At 41.8% G+C, this 23,165-nt stretch overlaps 1 protein-coding gene across 1 annotated transcript; it reads left to right on the top strand.

Moving 5' to 3' along the window:
• Positions 1–1,839: 1,839 nt before the first annotated feature.
• BEND2 (BEN domain containing 2) lies at positions 1,840–22,563 on the top strand. Its single transcript, XM_053454823.1, has 13 exons — positions 1,840–1,978; positions 5,307–5,444; positions 5,678–5,820; positions 6,240–6,311; positions 10,494–10,568; positions 11,062–11,151; positions 11,527–12,049; positions 12,292–12,492; positions 15,283–15,404; positions 16,788–17,034; positions 17,118–17,321; positions 20,370–20,484; positions 21,560–22,563. The coding sequence occupies exons 1-13, from the start codon at positions 1,936–1,938 to the stop codon at positions 22,032–22,034; spliced, it is 2,448 nt and encodes an 815-aa protein (XP_053310798.1). The 5' UTR covers positions 1,840–1,935; the 3' UTR covers positions 22,035–22,563.
• The last annotated feature ends 602 nt before the right edge of the window (positions 22,564–23,165 follow it).

Raw genomic sequence — 23,165 nt, 5'->3', positions numbered from 1 at the left:
CGAAGGGTTAACGACAATTGACGTGCCAGGACCGTCATGACTTTAAACGGGTGCAGAAATCGATCTACGTTCGCTTTCTGCACCCAAATGGTGTTGCTGTAACGCCTCGACCTTGAGGCATTCAGCAACACCACGATCAGCACTAGGGGCCTTGTCTGGCCCCTCCCCGGGAATTCAACATCCGCCATACATTGTATAGGGGCGATCAACTTCAATGGTGTTGCTGAAATGCCTCGATCAGGAGGCATTCAGCGACACCAAACACATAAACCAAGAAGGGCTGTTACCACTCCGGAGAGCGGTCACAACCGCCACTGTGTGTGTGACTTCGGCAGCCGCAAGATGGCGGCCACCCTGTAAAAAAAATAATAAAGTTGAAAAAGTTCATTAGAAAGTCTCCAGACCCTCTAGAGAACTCTGGCTCCACTTGCAGGTTGCAATGTGATTAGTAAAAATAAATAAAAAATTAAAACAAATAGTTAAAAAAAAAAACAGTAAAATGTAAAAATTATCTCCCACTCATGTCACTATCAGGGGAACCTTCAAGTTCCAAATTTTTTTTAAAATGTGTGCATGCAAAGAGTTAAAATACCAGCATTTAAAATACCCTGGGGTGTCTAGTTTTCAAAAATATATGGTTTTATTGGGCACACTGAAATGGCCAAGCTTAAAGATGTACCAAATAGGGCATGGGCGGTGGATCCCCAAATGCCAAAGTTCAACATTGAAAAATGTGCATGCCCCAAATGTGGCCCTTTTCCCCCCCAAACAGCCAAGCAATGTGAGGTATCGCTGTACTCAGGAAATGTTGCTGAACACATATCAGGGTGTTTTATGATAGTGACGTATACCAGAACCTGTTTATTCATAGCTGAACTAAAATGTGCGTGGAAAAAAAATGCAAAAAAATTACTACCACAAAGTTTGACAAAGACTGGTGGTAGATATGGTGCATGGAAAGAGTTAAAATACTAGCATTTGAAATACCCTGGGGTGTCTAGTTTTCAAAAACATATGATTTGATGGGGTAAATTGCATTGGCCGGCTTCAAAGATACCCGAAATGGCACATGGGGGGGAAGAATTTCCAGATTTGGAAAAAATGGCTTTGAAATAGCAAAACGCTACCTGTGATTATTGCCCCATAACGTGTAGAAAAAAAGCAAAAAAAACATAAAAACATTGGGTATTTCTAAACTCAGGATGAATAGTAGAATCTATTTAGCAGGTTTTTTCATTACCTTTTATAGATGAGTAAAAGATTTTTAACTAAAAGTTAGAAAAAGTCATTTCTTTTCTAAATATTTCACCATATTTTATACTTTTTTACATAGTAAATAATATGATACAATCAAAACAACAAAAAGCCCTTCTTGTCCTGAAAAAAAACAATATATAACTTGTGTGGGTTCGGTAAATGGGAAAGAAGAAAATTACAGCTAAACACGAGCAGCGCGAAAATGTTAAAACAGCCTTTGTCACGAAGGGGTTAACCTTTACCAATGCACAGCATACAACATATAACCAAACCAAACCCAAAACCAAAGGTATTGCGCCTTATTGTAACCCTGTGCCAGTTATTTTTTTATATATATATATATATATATATATATATATATATATATATATATATATATATATACACACATTATGTTCCCGTAATGGGCAAGTTATTTCTTCCAGCTGGAGCTGGGCACTGCCGTTTAACACACTCGTGTTACCGCGCCGCACAATCGCCCGTATTTTCCGTGGCCTGTTACACTTAACGCTGTTACCGCCCCCCCTCGGTCGTCTTTTCTCAGCTAAACTTCCCTATCGCCATAATGGACACGCCTTCCACCTACACTTTACGCCTGCGCCGTGTTGAGCTGAGCGTAAAGTACAGCCTGCTGGAGCCGGAGCCGAAGAGAAACGGGCGTCGGGCTTAACCCGTAAAATGAGCGTCGAGAGAGCACCGCGTAGACACGTGGCGTCTAACGGTAAGAAACAGTGTAACAACGCGTTGCTCTCGAAAAGCTCTGCGAGCGAGCATGTTGCGCAAACTGCGCGCTCTTATTGGCCGAGACGGGAGGCGTCCGTTTTCTGTGGGTTTGTGTGCGTTGTTACACGAAAAGCGTGAAGCGTATCTTTCGGCTTGCGTTTTCAAATGGGCGGGAATAGGTTTGTTTCTGCCGTAAACATGAAATACAGCGCACATACGAGGCAAAACGGTATAGCTTCTGCTTTACGCGGCTAACCGTCCTGGTAGATGGAGCATACGTAACGGGGGTTTAATGCTTATATAACAGTTGTCTCCTCATCGGCAAACGCCTGCTTATCCTCTATCGCAGAGTTCAAACAAAAGGGGGTTAGACTGAAACCGGGTCATAGTTTACAGAGGCTGGATTGTTTGAACCAGTTACTGATGTAAACACGCAAAATAAAACGGCAAAAAAAGAAAACCCTGTTTGCACCAATGTATAAATAGTTTTGCAACCAGTTGTCTCAAAACCTGATATTCAGGTCAAAAAAATAATGCATAAAAATACACGGAATACGTTCCACCCCACAAAATGAAGGTAATGGGGACATATAAGCATCCAAAACATATTTTAACCACTTAATGACTAATGATGCACGTGTCACGAAAATTACAGTTAACTAATGACTTGCCTGGCACGTCATGGCATTAAACAAGGCAATAATCATACCTGGGTGTGTATAGTGAAATTGAACCCAAATTTCAATGTGATTGGGTTGATTTAGTAATTAAAGGAGCAATTCTTTTCCCCATAGGGCCAGGTGGGGTTGGAATTTTATTTTCTTCTATACGTGAAACCAGCATTGTTTATTTACTTGTGTTATCGTCTAATATTAAAACTAGTTTGATCTGAAACATTTAAATGCGAATGTGTTCTGGTGAATGTTCTAGACATATAAAAGCTTTTTTTTCCCCTTTTTTTCCCTATTACTTATTCAAGGCAACATTCCTCAAAATTTTATTCTAGAACTTAGAATTCTGTCCCTGTTTTCCAGACTAGGCTTGATAGTTACTGAGCAACACTTACGTCAGAGATTTCTAATTCTGGTAAATAAGTGGTTATTTAGCCAAAATATCATTGTATCATTATATATGAGCATCCCTTGGTGGCCAAGAGTGACATTAATACTTTGGTACTGGAAATTTCCATTAGGTTTTACCAGATATCTATTATTTGGGCATAGTATAATTTGCATAGGCACCTTCCCATTTAAGATATGACGATAGAGATAAAAAAGTTATAATAGAGGAGAATAGGAGGAGTAGGGCAGACAATCGCATAACTCTTGAAATATCCACCTATTTTCATTCATTTTCACTGGCATTTCTTTTTGTTAAGCTTAATTTTTTTTTTCTACAAACAAGCCCCTTCTTCCTTCCTTTCCCTGATCTTTCTGCTATTTTAGTACGATGCGTGCTGGTGATTACTGTCCCTCCACAAAAAGTAGGGAGCCAGACTGGTCGCAAAGCAGTCACTTATCACATCGGAATGGTATACTATCACCTCGACTTGCTAGCATCCTGTTCTGTCAAAGTCTGCGATGAGTTGGCTGGGATTGCAGTAGAAGTGTTTTGGGCTGCAGGATCTGAACTTCTATCTCCTCTGACTTTCACAAGTGGGGGTTAGATCAGGGCTTGACAAATTTGTTGTGAATCTAGGCGCCAGGTAAAAAAGTTAGGAGCCAGGATTTTTTTTAAACTAACAGTTGGTCAGGAGTGATCTGATCATCATCAGCCCACTTACTAAAGTCACAGCATTTGACCTGGAAGCACACTGGACTTTCAGGTCAGTGCTGTTTTATTTTTTTTTAACCCTTTCAATGCTGATGTTCCATTGGAGCACAGCATTGACTGATATTTAGTCCCCGCAAGCTTGTGGGGAAAATGTTAACCCCTGCAATGCCACGAATGTGTCATACACAATTGTGGCATTGAAGGGGTTAACGCTGCACTGTCGCTCTCAGGGAGCAATCAGGCAGCAGGGGGGTGTTGGGGCTGGTCTCCACACTCACGGGGAGACCAAAGAACCCTCTCCCCTGTCCCTGAAGCTGCCTCTGGCAGCTGGGACTTAAATTGCTGGTCTCTAGACCAGCCATTGCAGGGAGAGTCTCTGATGACTGCTGTAGGCTTCCATGCCTACAGGAGTCATCACAGGGCTTGTGGGGGCTCGTTTTTGCTGTTGCTGGTCTGCCAGGCAGACCACCGGCAGCAGAGCCCCGTACAAAACGGGAATTAACCCCTAAATGCCGCATTGAAGGGGTTAACGCTGCACTGTCGCTCTCATGGAGCGATCAGGCAGCTGGGGGGTGTTTTTTCAGGTAACCACACTTGTGTGGGGACCCAATCAACACACAACTACCTTCTCTGAAGCTGCCTGTGGCAGCTGAAAACGCGATTGCTGGTTTTGCAGCAACCGCATTTTCAGCCTACAGGCTCACTTCGTGGGAGTGATCTCAGGCTCGGAGTGGCTGTGCTGTCTGCCCAGACTCTTGGGCAGACAGCAGCAGCGCCCCTGTGTGGTGACTCAGCCTCTTACAGCCACAATTTTTTCTGGATGTAAGAGGCTGACAAAACCTAGGCGCCAGGACAAAATTCTCTGTCGCCATGGCGACCTGGCGCCTGGGATTTGTCGAGGCCTGGGTTAGATGACTATTTGTGCTAGAGGTATAAATTCCATAATAATATTGGCATATTGTATATTATTTGGTTAGATCCTAACTCAAATTATAAAGTAACTAAAGTCATTTAGTAGACTTGTGCATTCGGGTTCGTACAAATTGCAAATTTACAGAATTTTGGTAATTTCTGCGATTCGTAAAAAGCCATGAAGATGAGGCCAGACCCCCACAAATCACACAAAATTGAAGAAAAAAAGCTCTAATTTTCATCCAAAATATGTGGACATTCACTCACACTCTCTCATTCATTTTTTTCTCACACTCTAAGTGTTTCCCTACCTTCTCTGCCCACAGCTTCCGCATCTTCTCCTTTCTCTTGAATCTACAATCTGCTGTCTTTGTCCTTATCTCCGAGGACATAACCTGGTGGGAATAGTGTGTGTGTATATGTATATAACATAATTGCTTGTTTTGCAAGGTAACACTTATACAATTAAGTGAAAATTCTATGAAAGGCTTTACATGATAGCAGGATGCTTACAAGTCCTAGCACTGTGTCTCCACTGCATTGAAAAATGCCCTGGTGCTGCAGGGTCTATGTGAAACTATTCTGGGGCAGCAAAGGCTGTCACATTTTGTTAATTGGGCTAATGTTATACTTTATTACAGAATACATTACAGTGCAAAAGGAAGAAGTAGATGATGATGAACCTGTTATCATTGAAAGCAACTCAAAAACAGATGTCCAGAATAGTCTGCACATGCAGACCATGTTACCAATTGGAACTCCTCAAGGACGAGAGGAAGGTAAATACACAACTCCAATTAAATACAGTACATTTTTTGGAGGGGGTGGAACCAAGCAGCAGAGGAGGTCTATGCAGTAATTGGTTTAATTGAGATTAGTTTTCCAAATGGCACATTTTTTCCCTCTGAGCCCTGTTGCTTATGTGCTTAGCTATGGAATAAATAAGCTTTATGTAAACATAATAATTAGTTTAAGTTACCTTACTTAAATGTTTCATTTTTTTTATTGTCAGAGGTTGAAGACTTGACACCTTTAAACAGCTCTATAATGGCGAATCATCATTCCGGCGTTCAAAGTAATATCCACAGTCCTGAGGAAATAGGATATGGTTTCTCACGTAAAAGGCGGAGAACCTCACCTATGCTGGCAAATACAGTATGTATTAGACATGTGCACAGCGAGTGAAATCGCTTTGGACTGCGTTTTTGTTACGTTTTGGCCGTGTTTGCTTTCGGGCAACAAACTTTGTTTCCCCGCCATTCAGCTTGAATTAAATTTGGGGGCCTTTTTTTATTTGGAAACACATTCAGGGGGTGTTCCACAAAGGTTCCTGTAGAGCAGGGGAGTCCAACCTGTGGCCCTGCAGCAGCTGGAGGGCCGCAGATTGGATGCCCCTGCTGTTGAGTAAGGACGGTCAAAGAGGTGCATCGGCAGGAGTAGTAGGGCACTGGGCCTGGGCAGGCAGATTATAGGCACACGCAGATAATACTACACCCTTGTAGTAGGACTGAATTTCCCCAATATTATAGTATAACAAAGAATCTCTTCATGATGAATATTTTATGTGTTTGCAGATGGAAATTCGGAACCAAGAATATGAGGACAGTGCTAATATAATGTATGACTATGATGCAGAATATGAAGATGTAAGTAACATTTGCTTACTTCAATTTTAAATGTGTGTCACTATAAACTGTATTATATATGTATTTAGGGCTGCAACAACTAATCGATAAAATCGATAATGAAAATCGTTGCCAACGAATTTCATTATCGATTAGTTGAATCGATTTTTATCGATTATAAAATGAGGATTTTTTCAGAGCTCTGAAAATACTCCTCATTATACCGTATTTGCTCGATTATAAGACGACCCTGATTATAAGACGACCCCCCAAAATCTGAATATTAACTTAGGAAAAAAAGAAAAAGCCTGAATATAAGACGACCCTAAAGGAAAAAAGTTTTACCAGTAAATGTTAATTCATGTAAACTATTTTTTTTAATAAAAGCTATGATTGAGAAAAATATTTTTTTTTTGTTTTTATTTCTTGTATTTTCCAACCTGTCCCCCAGTTACGCACATCTGCCCCCAGGCTTGCCACACCAATATGGCACTGTGGCCCATGATATGCCTTTTAACCCTCTATATGCCACTGTGCCCCATGGTATGCCTTTTGACCCCCTATGTGCCACTCTGCCTCCAGAAATGCCTTATACCCCTATATCCCATTCTGGCATTTAGGGGGTTAAAATGCATATTATGGGGCAGAGTGGCATATAGGGAGGTATAAGGCATTCCAGGAGGCAGAGTGGCATTAAGGGAGTTAAAAGGCATTATATAGAGCACTCTGCCTCCAGAAATGCCTTATACCCCTATATGCCACTCTGGCATTTAGGGGGTTAAAAGGCATATTATGGGGCAGAGTGGCATATAGGGAGGTATAAGGCATTTCAGGAGGCAGAGTGCACTATTAAATGCCCCCTTAACGCCACTCTGCCTCCTGAAATGCCTTATACCTCCCTATATGCCACTCTGCCCCATAATATGCCTTTTAACCCCCTAAGTGCCAGAGTGGCATATAGGGGTGTAAGGCATTCCAGAAATGCCCTACACACACACACACACACACACACACACACACACACACTTATTTACTTACCGGTGCTTCCAATTTCCTGCTGTATTGCCGGGGCAGCAGGTTGACGTCTCATTCCGCGGCAGCCGGAAGGAGGTGGAGTTGGCAGCGGGGGTTTGTATGCGTCCGTCGCAAATACCTTCCCCGGCTGTCAGAGATCAGGAAGTCTTGAACTCTGATCTCTGACAGTCGGGGAAGGTATTTGCGACGGACGCATACAAACCCCCGCTGCCAACTTCACCTCCGGAAGCACCGGTAAGTGTGTGTGTGTGTGTGTGGGGGGGGGGGGCGACGACAGGAGGATCCAGGTCCCCTGCAGCGGTGCGGGGGATCTGGATCTTAGTCTCCTAATCAGACCTCTATTTGAGGTCTGATTAGAAGACGACCCCGATTATAAGACGAGGGGTATTTTTCAGAGCATTTGCTCTGAAAAAAACCTCGTCTTATAATCGAGCAAATACGGTATAATCCGTTTAGTCTGACTCACAGCAGCAGCTCCTACTTACCAGTCCCTCCCTGTAATCACTGTGACAACTGGCCCCGCCCCTTCCTTCTCCTAGAAGGCCGGAACCACATGGCTGTGATACTCATCTAACTGTAAGTATAAAATTAATACTTGGGCTGCTGAAAGTTAGGGGAGGTGGGGGTTAATTTAGGGGCAGTTATGGTTAATGGGGTGTTTAGGGTTAATTTAGGGGCAGTTATGGTTAATGGGGTGTTTAGGGGCAGCTATGGTTAATGGGGTGTTTAGGGTTAATATAGGAGCAGATGTGGTTAATGGGGTGTTTGGGGTTAATTTGAGGCAGTTGTGGTTAATGGGGTGTTTAGGGTTAATATAGGAGCAGCTGTGGTTAATGGAGTGTTTGGGGTTAATTTGAGGCAGTTGTGGTTAATGGGGTCTTTAGGGTTAATTTAGGGGATGCTGTGGTTAATGGTGTGTTTAGGGTTAATTTATGGGGCTGTTGTGGTTGATGGGGGGTCTTTAGGGTTAATTTAGGGGTAGTTATGGTTAATGGGGTGTTTAGGGTTAATTTAATGATGAGGACTGAGGGTTAATTTAATTAATTTAATAAAGTTAACTTAAGGTGCAGTTAGAGGTAAAGGGGGACAGACTAAAGGGAATCTAAATCCTGGGGGCAGTGAAGATTAACCCAGTACTTATTTATAAAAGTATGGTGTCAGTGTGCTGTGAACAGGTCTGTGACTCTATGAGGGCACTATGAGATATCTGGGGGGGTATAAGGCATATGTGGGAGGGCAGCGTGGCATGTCTGGGGAGGATGGAGTGGTGTATCAGGGGTATAAGTGGGTAAATATGTGGGAGGCAGCGTGGAGCGGCATGTCTGGAAGGCAGCGTGGCAAGCCTGGGCTCAAATGTGCATAAATTGGGGGGGCTGGTTGGGAAATAGACAAGAAATGCATTTTATCAAAGTTTTTTTTATTCTGATGTTTGTATTTAACATAATTTGTTTATTAAATTATTTTAAATAAATGAAAAATGTACGTTAGTTTTTTTTATCAGATTAATCGAAAAAATAATCGGCCAACTAATCGATTATGAAAATAATCGTTAGTTGCAGCCCTATATGTATTCTCTTAAAAACAATATTATCTTTTATTTATATAGTGCCAACAATTTAGGTAGTGTTTCTTAAAAACATTCAAAGGATATTACAGACACATTAGAGCCCTTCACGCAAGTTTACAATGTAATGTGCGTGTGTGTGTGTGTGTATATGGACAGTAAAAGGTTTCTGTAACATTAAATAAAAGAAGATCCTACTGTGCTAGTTTAACACCTTATGAAAGCTGTTAAGTGGGGTCATGTTATGACTGTTGGTTGCGCATGGTCAATATATCTAAATTCTGGACCTTTTGAAAAACCTCAGCATATAGGGATTGTTATTATTATTATTATTATTATTAATAATAGTTTGTGTGATCAAGGCTGCCTTTACCCCCTTAAGGACCAAGCAGTTTATTTATTTTTGTACCCTTCGTGACATAGACTGTTTTAACACCTGGGGTGCTTGTGTTTAGCGGTAATTATGTCCTCTCCCATTTAGTGTACCCACAAGTTTATATATTGGTTTTTCAGGGCAAGAAGGGCTTTCTTCAGATACTATTTTTTTCTGATCATCTAATTTCCTATAAAAAAAAAATAATCTAAATTTAAAAAAAAAACACTTGTTCTCACTTTTATTTGAAACATATATATGGGAAAAAAACTTCTAAATAGATTCTACTATTTGTCCTTCGTTTAGGAATACCCAATGTGTTTTTTGGGGGGGGGGGTTTGTTGCTTTTTTGCAATAAGTACAAGAAGCATTTTGCTATTTCAAAACCATTTGTTTCCAAATCTGGTCATTCTGCCCCATGTGCTATTTCGGGTATCTTTAAAGCCGGCCAATGTAATTCACCCCATCGAACCATATATTTTTGAAAACTAGACACCCCAAAGTATTTCTACCTCCACCCTTTGTCAAACTTTGTGGTAGTCATTGGTCATTACCTGACATTTTTTACGTGACGTGCCTGGCCCGCCGTTGGTCGTTAAGGGGTTAATATTGATTGGACCCTGAGCAAGCTTTTGTTTGACCCCCCCCCCCATGCTTCCTAGCCTGTAATCACGCCCTCCACTCCAATGCCCCCCCAAAAGAAAACCCTTAAAAAAACAAAAGTAGAGTGCGGTCTTCCCTCCTCCTGACCTTAGCCTGACTCTGCATGAGACGTCCTAACGCCACATACACAAGGTAGGGAAGGAGCACAAAACTATGCGATCGCATAGCAAATTAATGTTCCTGGGATGGCGAGTGACCTGAAAAGGGCATGCGAGTTGTGATCAGGGCCTGTGTGGGCAATCCCTGTAGTTATTATTATTATTATTATTATTATTATTATTATTATAGTTTTTGTGACCAGGGCTGCCTTTAACCCCTTAAGGACCAGACTGTGTTTAATTTTTTGTACCTTTCATGACCAAGTTTTAACACTTTTGCGTCTCACAGGGATCGCCTGAGCCCCCCCGGAGTGGCCAGCCTGGTTGCCGTTACAACTCCTTTGACCGTGGTTGTTGCGGTCTCAAGGGGCAACCGCTATGGGCCCCCAGGAATGATGGGGCACAGGACAATTGTCCGCTTTGCCCCGCATTAAAGACAGTCCTTCTTATATTTTCCCTTTGTTTTGCAGGCAAGCGTCATGTCGGAAAATTCTTATGCGAGTGATCAACAGGGAACATTGGCTGAGGTGCTCAACTACTGCCAGGTAAATGCCATGTCAGGAGGTGACTGTGTGGTAACATCTGCATATCTATGATAGACTTGCAGTAAACTATGTTAATGTAAAAAAAAAAAATACCTGGAAATGAATTAAGCAATGCCGAGGTTAATGTGTTCTGATTGCAAAGCTTTTGAAACCTTGTAAGTGATGGAATGCTTGTTTGTGAAGGAAGCTGTTTTGGCTCATTAGTTTATTCACTAATGAGTTGAAAGGAGAGCTTCTATCACTCTATCGCTATTCATTATAAAGGACCAACAAGCAAGGAGGCCCTGAAGTGGCCCTGTATAATAAATAATTGAGTGGTTCAGAAGACTTTGGAGAAAACTCACTGATTTAACTATGCATAATACAAAGCCAGCCAAACTCTTCCTGCAGGACAAATTTGACCTTAATAATGTTTTTTTTGTATGCTCCATAGGCACAGTCTTTTATTTTTTATGTTTTTTGTTTACATAACGTTGTGCTGATAATTTCATAGGCAATGTATCAAATTGTTCAGAAACTGGATAAAAAGTTGGATTCGCTCCAGAGGAAAGTGGCTGAAATGCATCCTGTCAGATTAAAATCTGTGAGTACATTGAGCAGTTGCATGACACGTATTGCAATAGCTTGACAATTGCACCATTGTGTATTGTGGAAGGGATTATGGTTGTATAAAAGGTATTTTCAAATATGAATACGCTACAGGTTTGATCATTTTGCTTCCACTAGCTGCTGCCCCACAGACATTGTGTACATAATAAATGATTCCTTATGGACAAATATATCAAAATGCATAAGGCTTAAAGTGACAATGCAATATTAGGTGGATATCTTATTATACTGATTGGGAAACATGGATAAGTTCTGTGAACAGTAACAGAACACCATGACGTAACGTTTTAAAAACTTCTGATTTAACAGATAATCTCTAAAAATATATTGCATTTGAATGTTTGCACAGAGAATGCCTGTCCTTCCACCCAGAGGCTTTCATCCTTCGTCACATGGAAAATTGAGGCTACAAAAAGTGAACCAAAGGCTTTACAGCTCACAGGCCCCACCTCCTCCACCAGGATATCGCCAACCTCCGTCAAGGATAAGGGTAGAAAGAAATAATATAGGCATCCAACCCTCCATTTCCTATACGTCTGCTCCTTCCGTACCCCATACAGCAGAATCCCATCAGAGGAGGAGCCCACCACTGCCTACTATAATATCAACACGCTCCTTGCAGCCTTCCTTCTCTGCAGAGGATGCAATACTTAAAACTTCTGAAACAATAGTTGAGGCCTTGCCTGAAACCACTCAGGTGCTGTCACCAGTTAATAATGCACCCGTCGCCTCTCTACCTGAAAGATCAACAAAATCTGAAACTTGCATTGAAGAAGTGGAGGAACCCGTGGTAAATTGTTTAATTCCACCTGAAAACATCATTGTTGATGAGGAACAACCTTCATCATCGGTTCCAAGTAATCCCAGACATGGTGAGACAAAATTTGAATTATACTGATCAGTGGTGTCAGATTTCTATAGATAGTGTATTAATAAGTCCATGATTTCTACCACTGATTAAAGAGTTAATTTTCAGTATTTTGACAGGAAGGAGGAAAAAGACAGTGTTGTTTCTTGGTGGTATAATGTTATAATGGTTCTTTTTGTTAATGTAATGACCTTTGATAGTTTGCCATTTTGAACATAATTCATTGCATCTCATTTGGATTTATAGAGTGTGTTGGAGACCCAAATAGAAATATAAAGGTTCCTGCACATTTTTTGAAGAAGGCCCGGCAAAAGACGCATCCTAAATTTGCAGCTCGTTGCTTATTCCTTGTCCTGTTCCCGAAAGAAAAGTTGAAATCTATTCTAGCAGAAACAAATTCAAAAGGACTCAGTTCACTGGATGTCAACAAGGTTTCTGCATTAAGAGGTGAAAAATATTTGTTCACACTCATGAAATACTGCAACATCTACTCACATCCTACATCTCTCATCATCTCTTAGTAATAACTATAGAGGGTGTAGGTGGAAGAGTATTCAAGGTCCTTATCTTTAAATTACCACCTTCTTCTGTTACTAAAATGTAGCTTTTGTTTTTCTTTACCCCCATTTGATACACTCTTTGTCTTTTTATTATCTACCTGATCCTTTCCTTTAACCCCTTCAATCCCTTATAGACGTACCGGGACATCCAAAAAACGCTCTCTAAGAAACCCCTTTGGACGTCCCGGTAGGTCCAGCCCTTCGTGCAGCGTCAGGGACAGCCTGGACTCCCCCCTGGCAGCATAAGCCGGCATCGGCGGCTTTCTGCTGCCCGATCTCCTGTAACACCTTCCGGCATGAAAGCCGGTAAGCTGTTACATTTGAAAGTGCCCGATCGCGCAGTTGCAAACGCGCAATCGGGCATTCCCTTCCGGGTTGCGTCACTGCTGACGTAACCCGGAAGGTCATCGGATATTCCTGCCCTCCGATGAAGCACAGAGGTTATTATTATTATAACCGCAGAGACGCTGCGATCTCTATGCAGGTCTGTGAGGACCTGCATAGAGATCACAGTGTGATCGGTGCAGGGGGATCGCGGGGAGGGGAGTGAGAAACCATGTCTCTCACTCCCCCTCCCGTCCTGAAAGAGAAAAGCAGAAAAAACCCGTTAGTCCATTTAAAAAGTATTTAAAAAATCATTAAAATAATATATATAATACAAAAAAAATTATAATGTGAGCTGTGATGTCATTGTGACATCACTGGCATGTTCAGGAGGTCCCTAGGAGGACCTCTAACCATTACTGTGTAAAAAAAATAAAATAAAATATATATATATATATATATATATATATATATATATAAAAATACAAAACAAATTTAACAAAAAATCAAATAAAAAAATGTAAAAAAAGATAATAAAAAAATTCTTAAAAAAAACCTTACTTCCCATTGCCCTAGCATAACATCTAGCCAGTATAACCCTCCTGCCCCCGTTCACAACCCCCAAACCCGTTAAGCCATAGGCATAAAAATTATACAAAATTGTACACCTAATAGTATGCTCCCTGGTGCTGGGAAAGTCTGGAAAATCTATATAAATTAGGTATTTCTGTAGTTTTTACTAAATTTCTCATTCTAAATTTTCAGCTAATCATCCAACTATGGTATCAAACGAAAGCTCTATCTCTCCTTGAAAAACCAATATATAGTTTACATGGGTACACTATTCACAGTATTTGCTAAACCGACATACCCCAAAAATGGCAAAATTGCTCTGGGCTTTGAGGTACCAAAAACCCCTGGGATTGAAGGGGTTAACCCATAATCACTCATTGTTTACTTATTTCTTTTTCTCCTTATTTAGCCCTCCTTCTCTTCCCATGGTATTCCTCTCTCAACCTTCTCTATGCTTTTTTCCCCCCATACTTTTCTTATTCATCTTTTGTGTGCTCTTATCCATAATTGGGCACCCAATGCGCCAATCCGATTTATTTGTTGTTCTACATGAATCGCACCCGGAGTCCTTACCCAAATTTAGCATTGCTTTCTCTTTGTCTTCGTGTCATCTTTTTCAGTTCTGTCCAGTCTTCTGATTCTTGCTTAGCCTCATACACCCAAAATAATAATTTACGTTATTTATTTTTAGAGTGCCAGCAGCAGCCAGGTAGCACTATTACAATAAGGGGAAAGTGAAATTTTACACACACAAGACAATATACAATTTAATAGGACTAATACACATTAAGACATACTGGCACAGAAGGGGAAGAGCGCAACAGACTTGTACAGATTCGTATGAAGCCCCAAAACATTGCTTGAAAAAAAGCTCATTTTCGTCCGAAATTCATGGGTCTGCATTCACTCTCACTCTCTAAATGTTTCCCTACCTTCTCTGCTGACGGCTTCTGTATCTTCTCTTTGCATATCTGCGGAAGTAACACTGCGAGAACCTCCGCCAAATTGGGGGCACTTTCATTTTGGCAGAAGTTACTGAAGGGTTGTATCTGAAGATGTGGAAGTGGTCGGCAGAGAGGGTAGGGAAACGGAGACCATGAGTGAAGGGGCAGGGAAAGGAATTTGCTTGCCTAGTTGCACATGTCTACATGATGCTAACATGCATACACTCAGACACCCACCCACATTAACACAACCAGACACACACCTACTAACATACCCAAAGACATACAGTATATTGACAAAAAATTTGAATACCTGACCATTACACCAATGGGGACTTTGATGACATCACATTCTAAATACATAGACATTAATATGTAGTTGGTCCACATTTGCAGCTATAACAGCTTCCACTCTTCTGGCAAGGCTTTCCACAAGATTTTGGGGTGTTTATGTGAGAATTTCTGCCCATTCATCCAGCAGAGCATTTGTGAGATCAGGCACTGATGTTGGACAAGAAGGCCTGGTTCACAATTTCCTTTCCGGTTCATTCCAAATGTTTTCAATAGGGTGGAGATCAGGGCTCTGTGCGGGCTGGTCAAGTTCTTCCACACCAAGCTCATACAACCTTGCTTTTTGCACTGGGGCACAGTCATGCTGGAATAGAAAAGCCACTAACATACTGATCTATTATAATTAGTAATCTTTAAAGCAAAACACAAAATGTACATGGTAGTGAACAAGGAAGTTGTTGGGACAGGTAAAGTTTAATCCCATTAGCCTGGTTTTTTTTTTTTTTTTTTTTTTATTCCTAAATTCGTGTGTGTGTTTTATGCAGAGTTCCTGGTGTCTGCTTTCCCAGAATCTGATCTTCGTGAATGTGGCAAAGACTGGGAAGACTGTGTCAGAAACATTAATGCCGTCATTTTCAGTTTACTATGGGAAAAGAATGCAGCCAAAGTACGTAGCTTCAAATCAAATCAAATTAGGGGTGTTTAGCACGGATCGGGAGTACCCATTGTCTGTCATGTGAATCCAGGACTGGGTACAATAATTATACCCATATATTACTTGTAGTGATTGTACTAGCAACCATTTGTTTTTGTACATTCAGCATGAGAATGTATCCTATAGATCAGTGGTTCTCAACCCGTGTATCCTCAGGACCCACATTTGTCTTTGGCCATTAAGTAGCGACCCAAAAATAATTTCCGAAACATTATATTTTATTCCATAAAACAACTTGTGCAGTATTCCACTTATGGTGGGGGACAGAGGTTGTGGTGTCTGGGTAATTGGGGCTGAGATGGTGCATGGGGGCTGTGGTGGGGAGTAGGGGACAGGGACTGTGTTGGGGGCAGGGACTGTGATGGTTGATAGGGGCTGTGTCCTAGTGGGGGACAGAGGCAATAGGGACGGCAGAGCAGATTTTTATATATATATATATATATATATATATATATATATATATATATATATATATATATATATATATATATATATATATATATAATTAGTACACTAAAAAAATATATACTTACCTCAGAAAAGATGAGGGAGTGGAAAGGCTGTCCGCGGGCTACAGCAGGAAGAGGGGGAAAAACTTTATTCAGTTACCACTAGGAGGAGACAGCAACTACAAAGCAATCAAGCAACTTGCTTTACGGTCGGGGAGTAATACTAAAGTACATGCCGGACCGGAGGCTGCCTGATGGCCCTGATTGTTGCAGCCGCGGTCCTGACCGCCTGCAGCTCCCGGATTGCTGCTAGAATGTGTAAGGCAGCCCCAGGAAAGTGAAATTTTCCGCCTCCAGTCCGGCCCTGACCCTCCGTGACCCACTGAAGACATGAGTTGAGAACCACTGCTATAGATGACTCTTGTTATGGGAACTCTCGCACAAAATGTAAACCTTTCATAATGGGAAGTACATGCCACATGTTACGTTTTGTTAACTTCTATTTAAAAAGTCTATTACAATTTTAACAGAATTTTATTTGCTCAGAGTAGTATGCCAGGTAGGTTTTTTTTTTAATATGTGCAATGCTTGTGTTAACTGTGACTCGTGGTGTGCAGCATAAATGGATAATTATTTTAGGCATTTTTTGTGTTTTTAGAATTCATACAGTCAAGTTTTGTAATAAAAAAAATTGTGTTTTAATACTTTAGCTATATGTAATATTTCAGTAAAATTGGTTTTATCGCCATGCTGCAAGGATGTCTCTGCATATGAATAGAACAATTTGGTAAATTGTGACCTGGCTGTAGGAATGCGGCTTAAAGCAAAATGTTCAAATATGCCCCGGTAAACATTTAAAAAATTCACTGAATTTTTGCTTTTGAAGGCCAGACCTTGCCGTAAGTCGGTTACCAAGATGTCAGAAGAGTCCGTTTGCGTGGATTCGGATCCTAATGACAGTGAAGAGGATATGACTTCTGCAAAAACTCCAAAGCTTGTCAACAAAAAGTCCAAAAAAACAACCAATTCAAAATCTACCGCCACTAAATCTGTAAATCCAAAAGCTGATTACAAGGAACCGGATGTCGTTTTAGCAGGTTCTTCCGCAAATAAGCCATCTGTGGATCACATGGGTAATTTGACTTGCTTGTTAAAATCCTTTGACTTCTCATTATTATTTATTTATTTAGAATTAATGTCTCCATTTTTGTAACAGAATCTTTAGGTGTATCCGGGAGGAATGTGCAGTTGCCATTTTCAGTTGTTTCTATAGCTAAAGGGAAGACTCGTCCAGAGCTCTCTGCCAGATATCTAATAAGGCATCTCTTTACCGACGACATACTGTTGAACAGTAATGTATATGGAAATGCGGAACGTGGAATCCTTCCTTTAGAAAGCAACAGAGTTACTGCTTTGCAAGGTATAATTATTATATTTGACAGCACTATCAAAAATGTATCATAACTTTTTTTTTTTTTTTTTTTTTTTTTTTATTGCATTTTGGTGGTAACACCAAACCTCTGCTCACTTAAGTGTTGCAAAAGTTACATGTCTTTGATGTCACTAATCTGCCTGACAGGGTTATAATTCAATTATCTGTCCGTGTCTGCGGATCTACCGTATTTGCTCGATTATAAGACGAGGTTTTTTTCAGAGCAAATGCTCTGAAAAATACCCCTCGTCTTCTAGTCGGGGTCGTCTTCTAATCAGACCTCAAATAGAGGTCTGATTAGGAGACTAAGATCCAGATCCCCCGCACCGCTGCAGGGGGCCTGGATCCTCCTGTCTCACCCCCCCCCCATCATACACACACTTACCGGTGCTTCCTGCTGTATTGCCGGGGCAGCGGGTTGACGTCTACGCGATCCGCGTAGACAACGTCCGCTGCAGCCGGAAGGAGGTGTGGCTAGCAGCGAGGGTTGTCTGCGTCCGTCGCGTAGACCTTCCCCGACTGTCAGAGATTAGAGTTCCCCGCACCGGTGCGGGGAACTCTGATCTCTGACAGCCGGGGAAAGTATACACGACGGACGCATACAAACCCCCGCTGCCAACTCCACCTCCTTCTGGCTGCAGCTGAAGGCAACGTCAACCCGCTGCCCCGGCTGGAAGCACCGGTAAGAGAGGGGTGTGTGTGTGTGTGTGTGTGTGTGTGTGTGTGTGTGTGTGTGTGTGTGTGTGTTAAATGGGGGCATAGGGCATTTCTGGAGTGGCGTTAAGGGGGCATTTAATAGAGCACTCTGCCTCATGAAATGCCTTATACCTCCCTATATGCCACTCTGCCCCATAATATGCCTTTTAACCCCCTAAATGCCAGAGTGGCATATAGGGGTATAAGGCATTTCTGGAGGCAGAGTGCTCTATACAATGCCTTTTAACTCCCTTAATGCCACTCTGCCTCCTGGAATGCCTTATACCTCCCTATATGCCACTCTGCCCCATAATATGCATTTTAACCCCCTAAATGCCAGAATGGGATATAGGGGTATAAGGCATCTCTGGAGGCAGAGTGACATATAGGGGATTAAAAGGCATATGATGGGACAGAGTGGCATATAGGGGAACATAAGGCTTTTTTGGAGGCAGAGTGCCCCATGATATGCCTTTTAACCCCCTTTATGCCACTCTGCCTCCAGAAATGCCTTATACCCATATATGCCACTCTGTCCCATGATATGCCTTCTAACCCCCTATATGCCACTCTGCCATATAGGGGGTTAAAAGGCATATCATGGGACAGAGTGGCATATAGGGGTATAAGGCATTTCTGGATGCAGAGTGACATATAGGAGGTCAAAAGGCATATCTGGAGGTATAGTGGCAAAAAGGGGGTTAAAGGCATATCACGGGGCAGAGGGGCATATTCCTATATGCCCCTCTGCCCCGTGATATGCCTTTATCCCCCTTTAGGTTAATCATATCAGGGAGGCAGAGTGGCATATGGGGGTTAAAAGGCATATCATGGGACAGAGTGGCATATAGGGGGGCATAAGGCTTTTCTGGAGGCAGAGTGCCCCATGATATGCCTTTTAACCCCCTTTATGCCACTCTGCCTCCAGAAATGCCTTATACCCCCTATATGCCTTTTAACCCCCTATATGGCAGAGTGGCATATAGGAGGTTAGAAGGCATATCATGAGACAGAGTGGCATATAGGGGTATAAGGCATTTCTGGATGCAGAGTGACATAGAGGAGGTCAAAAGGCATATCTGGAGGTATAGTGGCAAAAGGGGGGGTTAAAAGGCATATCACGGGGCAGAGTGGCATATAGGAGGGTATAAAGCATATCGGGGAGGCAGAGTGGCATATAGGAGGGCATAAGGCTTTTCTGGAGGCAGAGTGCCCCATGATATGCCTTTTAACCCCCTTTATGCCACTCTGCCTCCAGGAATGCCTTATACCCCCTATATGCCGCTCTGTCCCATGATATGCCTTTTGACCCCTATATGGCAGAGTGGCATACAGGGGGTTAAAAGGCATATCATGGGACAGAGTGGCATATAGGGGGTATAAGGCATTTCTGGAGGCAGAGTGGCATATAGGGGTTAGAAGGCATATCAGGGGGGCAGAGTGGCAAGCCTTGGGGGCAGATGTGCATAACTCGGGGGTAGGTTGGCAAATAAAAGGAAAAAAAAAAAAAACCATGTCTCAATCATAGCTTATATTAAATATGAAAAAAATAGTCTACATGAATTAATAAAGAAACAAAAGTTTCTTACCAGAATATCGTGAAGAATAATGTGATCACTGTTTTGTTCCACTGAACTTTTTCATCTAAAATGTTCGCAGTAGTAAATGTTTTGATCCCATTATGTGTAATGTATTTAATTTATTAGGGCCTTTTAACACTTTTGCTTTCTGGCATTTTAATACAAATAATGAGATAAAAAGAATGGCGAATAGTGTGAGTCGGGTATGTATAAGGGGTGCGTGTGGTTAAAGAGCGCGACCGTGAGATAAACTATATGGGGCTGGTCTCCAAATTTTTCCAGGGCTGCTTTTCAGTCCCAGTCCGGCCCTGCCTCTGCAATGCATTTGGCAGAGCCCTATCCCCAGTTTCTCCTGCAAAATCGACACTTGTGCGAACTGTCCCAAATTTGGGAAGACCGTACCAATTTTAAATGAGAAAATAAGGTAAGTATAAGGTACAGTTTTTGGTTTGAAGCCAGTTAATCCTTGTTTAATCAGAATGGAGATGACCATAAATGACCTTTTGCATATAACAATCAAAACAGAAATTGTTTTAGCTTGTATGCTGTCTCTGTAACTTGTATCATCAAATCAGAAAGTAAATATGGTGCCTTATTGTAAGTATGTTTTCATGTTCCAGCACCTTAAATGTTATTGGCCTTAAGTTTTAGTTCTAAACAGAGGAATCTACCACTATATAGTTTTGTCCTGTAGTGCATACAATCTAGATATCACATTAGGACAACTTTTTTTAATGTTCTGTTTTTGTTTTATCCTCAGAATTTCTTCAAGAAAATTACCCAGCATTTGATTTGACTGAAAACGGCAATGACTGGAAGGCTTGTGTTGCTGCAGTTAACAGCACCATCCGCGGTCTCCGCCATGTTCACAATAAGTCAGATGTTAAATCGAAAAAAAAATCTTTGTGAGCATGGGCATCTGTAAAAAATGTTGTGGTTTTTTCGGGGGGGGTGGAGGGGGCATAATTTTTATTTCATTGTTCCCTGCCCCTTTTTGACAATGTCATGAACAAGGGGGTCATAATCATTATCACATAAAGTGCAGGCAAAGGGTTGAGAAGCATCAAGCTGCTATTGTCTGATTTTAGCGTTGCAATTTTAAATTTATTTTTTGTTGTTTTTTTATGCTAACACTATTGAACGTACCACTTTATCTATACACGTATGATAGAGACTCTATAACTGAATGATATAAGAGGGAAAACATGTAGAAGCCACATTTAGTGTAAACATGCACATACAAATTACCGTATTTCCCCATGTATAAAATCTGGGTGCGTCTTTTTTTTTTTCTTGCATCTCCCGCTTTTTCACGCTGCAAAATGCCAAAATAAAAAACCTACCGAAAATAATCATCTGCAGGGGACCTGCTGCTTACCTCTGTGTTGCTCAGCAGCGTCTCTTGTTCCGTGGACGGGTTGCAGGAACCCAGCAGAGTCACATGAATGTACATCACATCACGTGACTCCGCTCTGTTCCCTTGGGACAAGAGCTCGAGCAACGCAGAGGGAAACAGCGGCCCCCATAGAAGTTTGGTAGGGAGTCTGAAAGTGATGTGCATGTATTGGCTGCTTGTGCATGATAGGGGTGTGATTGCTATATAAAATATACATGATTGCTAAAAGCAATCACACTCCTATCATGCTCAGGTAGCCAATATATGCACATACATGCTGGACTCTGGCCATGATAGGAGTGTTCTGTTCATGGCCATGATAGGAGTGTTCTATTCATGAACATGAACCTTTATTGGAAGCTCTAGATTGCTTCTGGGATAGGCTCACACTCCAATCATGCCCAGGTTGCAGCATGTACTGGCTGCCTACTCATTTTTAATAAAAGTGTGTTTTTTATTCTAAGGGGGGGGGTCATTTTCGGTTTCGGCCAAGCGCATCCTGAATTTACGCTTTCAGTCCAGAATTCTCATTTCAGCGCATCCTTACTTCTTAGGTTACGTTTTTCCCCGTTCTGCCCAGAAATGGCTCAGAAAAGATTTTCATACAGTGCTGAATTCAAGTTAAAAGTGATCCAGTTTGCAAAAGTGAATGGAAATCGTGCTGCTGAACGTAAGTTTGGTCCTCCTCCAACTGAGAAAACAATCCGAGACTGGCTACGGGAAGAAGAAACCCTACTGAAAACGCCACGGCAGAAGAAGGCCATGAGAGGCAAGTCCGCAAAATGGCCTGATTTAGAGAGGGAATTGAAGATATGGATTGAAGAGCAAAGTGCAATTGGAATTCCTGTGTCCACAAAGATGGTTCAGCATGAGGCAAGAAGAATTTCTGATGAAAAAGAAGTTACTGATTTCAAAGGAGGACACAACTGGTGCTTCAGGTTCATGAAACGGAATGGACTAAGCATGCGTACACGCACCAGACTTGCCCAAAAGATGCCTCATTCAATGTTGGAAGACACATCAGTTTGAGTTGGGACAGATTGCAGATATGGGCGAAGTCCCCCTTCGGTTTGATGTCCCAAGTAACAGAACTGTTGATAAGAAGGGGGGGGAAAGCTGTAACTGAAGACAAGTGGGCATGAAAAAAACCCATTATACAGTTGTTCTAGCTTGTTGTGCCAACAGAACCAAGCTGCCTCCTATACTGATTTTCCACGCAAAACAATGCCAAAAAAAGACATTCCTCGAGGAGCGATTGTCCACGTTTATGACAAGGGTTGGATGGATCAGGATGGGATGAAGATCTGGTTTGAGAAAGTTTGGAGCAGGAGACCTATTGGTGCTTGATCAGTTCAGGGCACACATAACAAACACCACAAAGAAGATTGCTGCAGAGCAAAAAACAAAACCTGCTGTCATACCTCGAGGCTTGACATCCTAGCTCCAACCACTTGATGTCAACATTAACAAACCCTTCAAAGCTGCCATGAGAGATGAATGGAACCAATGGGTTAAGTCTTCTGGGGAAAATTTGACACCAGCAGGAAGAGTGAAGAAACCAACTATAGGAGAAGTTTGTACCTGGGTGAAAAGATCCTGGGATAGTGTCAAGATTGAGATTGTTGTCAAGTCATTTAAGAAGTATAGCATTTCAAATGCCTTAGATGGAACTGAGGACGGGGCAATATACGAAGACAGTGATTCGTCATCAGATGGGAGTTTTGACCGTGATGAGGAGTTGTATGATGAATAAAACTTGAGTTCAATAACTTTTATGTAATGCATTATTTTTTTTTCGGGCCCCAAAAGGTGCGTCTTGTACATGGGGAAATACGGTATATTCCATGGAGTAATAAAGATATGAGACATAACGGGACCCTGCTGCGTTCCCGTCTCCTTCAGAAATGCTTAAAAAGGGTCGTTCCTGCCCGGTCCAGATCAGAAGGGCCGTATTTGAACAATTTAGAACCGGCAGGAGGAGACAGGAACGAAAGGTTGCAAGGAGCGCCCCCAAGTGCAAGGCAGCCAAAGCATGGAGAAGTGGGAGCCCCCCTGCGGCTGCCCATGTTTGTATGGACCTTACATGTCAACTGCTTAGTTTACATGTAAATGCTGAATTTGTTTGCCATAAACCCTGCTTTATTCATCTATTTCTGTGGC

This window comes from Spea bombifrons, chromosome 2 (assembly GCF_027358695.1).
Source record: "Spea bombifrons isolate aSpeBom1 chromosome 2, aSpeBom1.2.pri, whole genome shotgun sequence".
Lineage (NCBI taxonomy): Eukaryota > Metazoa > Chordata > Amphibia > Anura > Pelobatidae > Spea > Spea bombifrons.
This window is presented reverse-complemented; position numbering and strand designations above follow the sequence as displayed.

Coding starts and splice junctions, on each gene's coding strand:
- BEND2 (XM_053454823.1), top strand. CDS start 1,936: ATGAGCGTCGAGAGAGCACCGCGTAGACACGTGGCGTCTAACG. Junction 12,493..15,282: donor CAAGGTTTCTGCATTAAGAG/GTGAAAAATATT, acceptor TGTTTTATGCAG/AGTTCCTGGTGTCTGCTTTC. Junction 15,405..16,787: donor GGGAAAAGAATGCAGCCAAA/GTACGTAGCTTC, acceptor TTGCTTTTGAAG/GCCAGACCTTGCCGTAAGTC.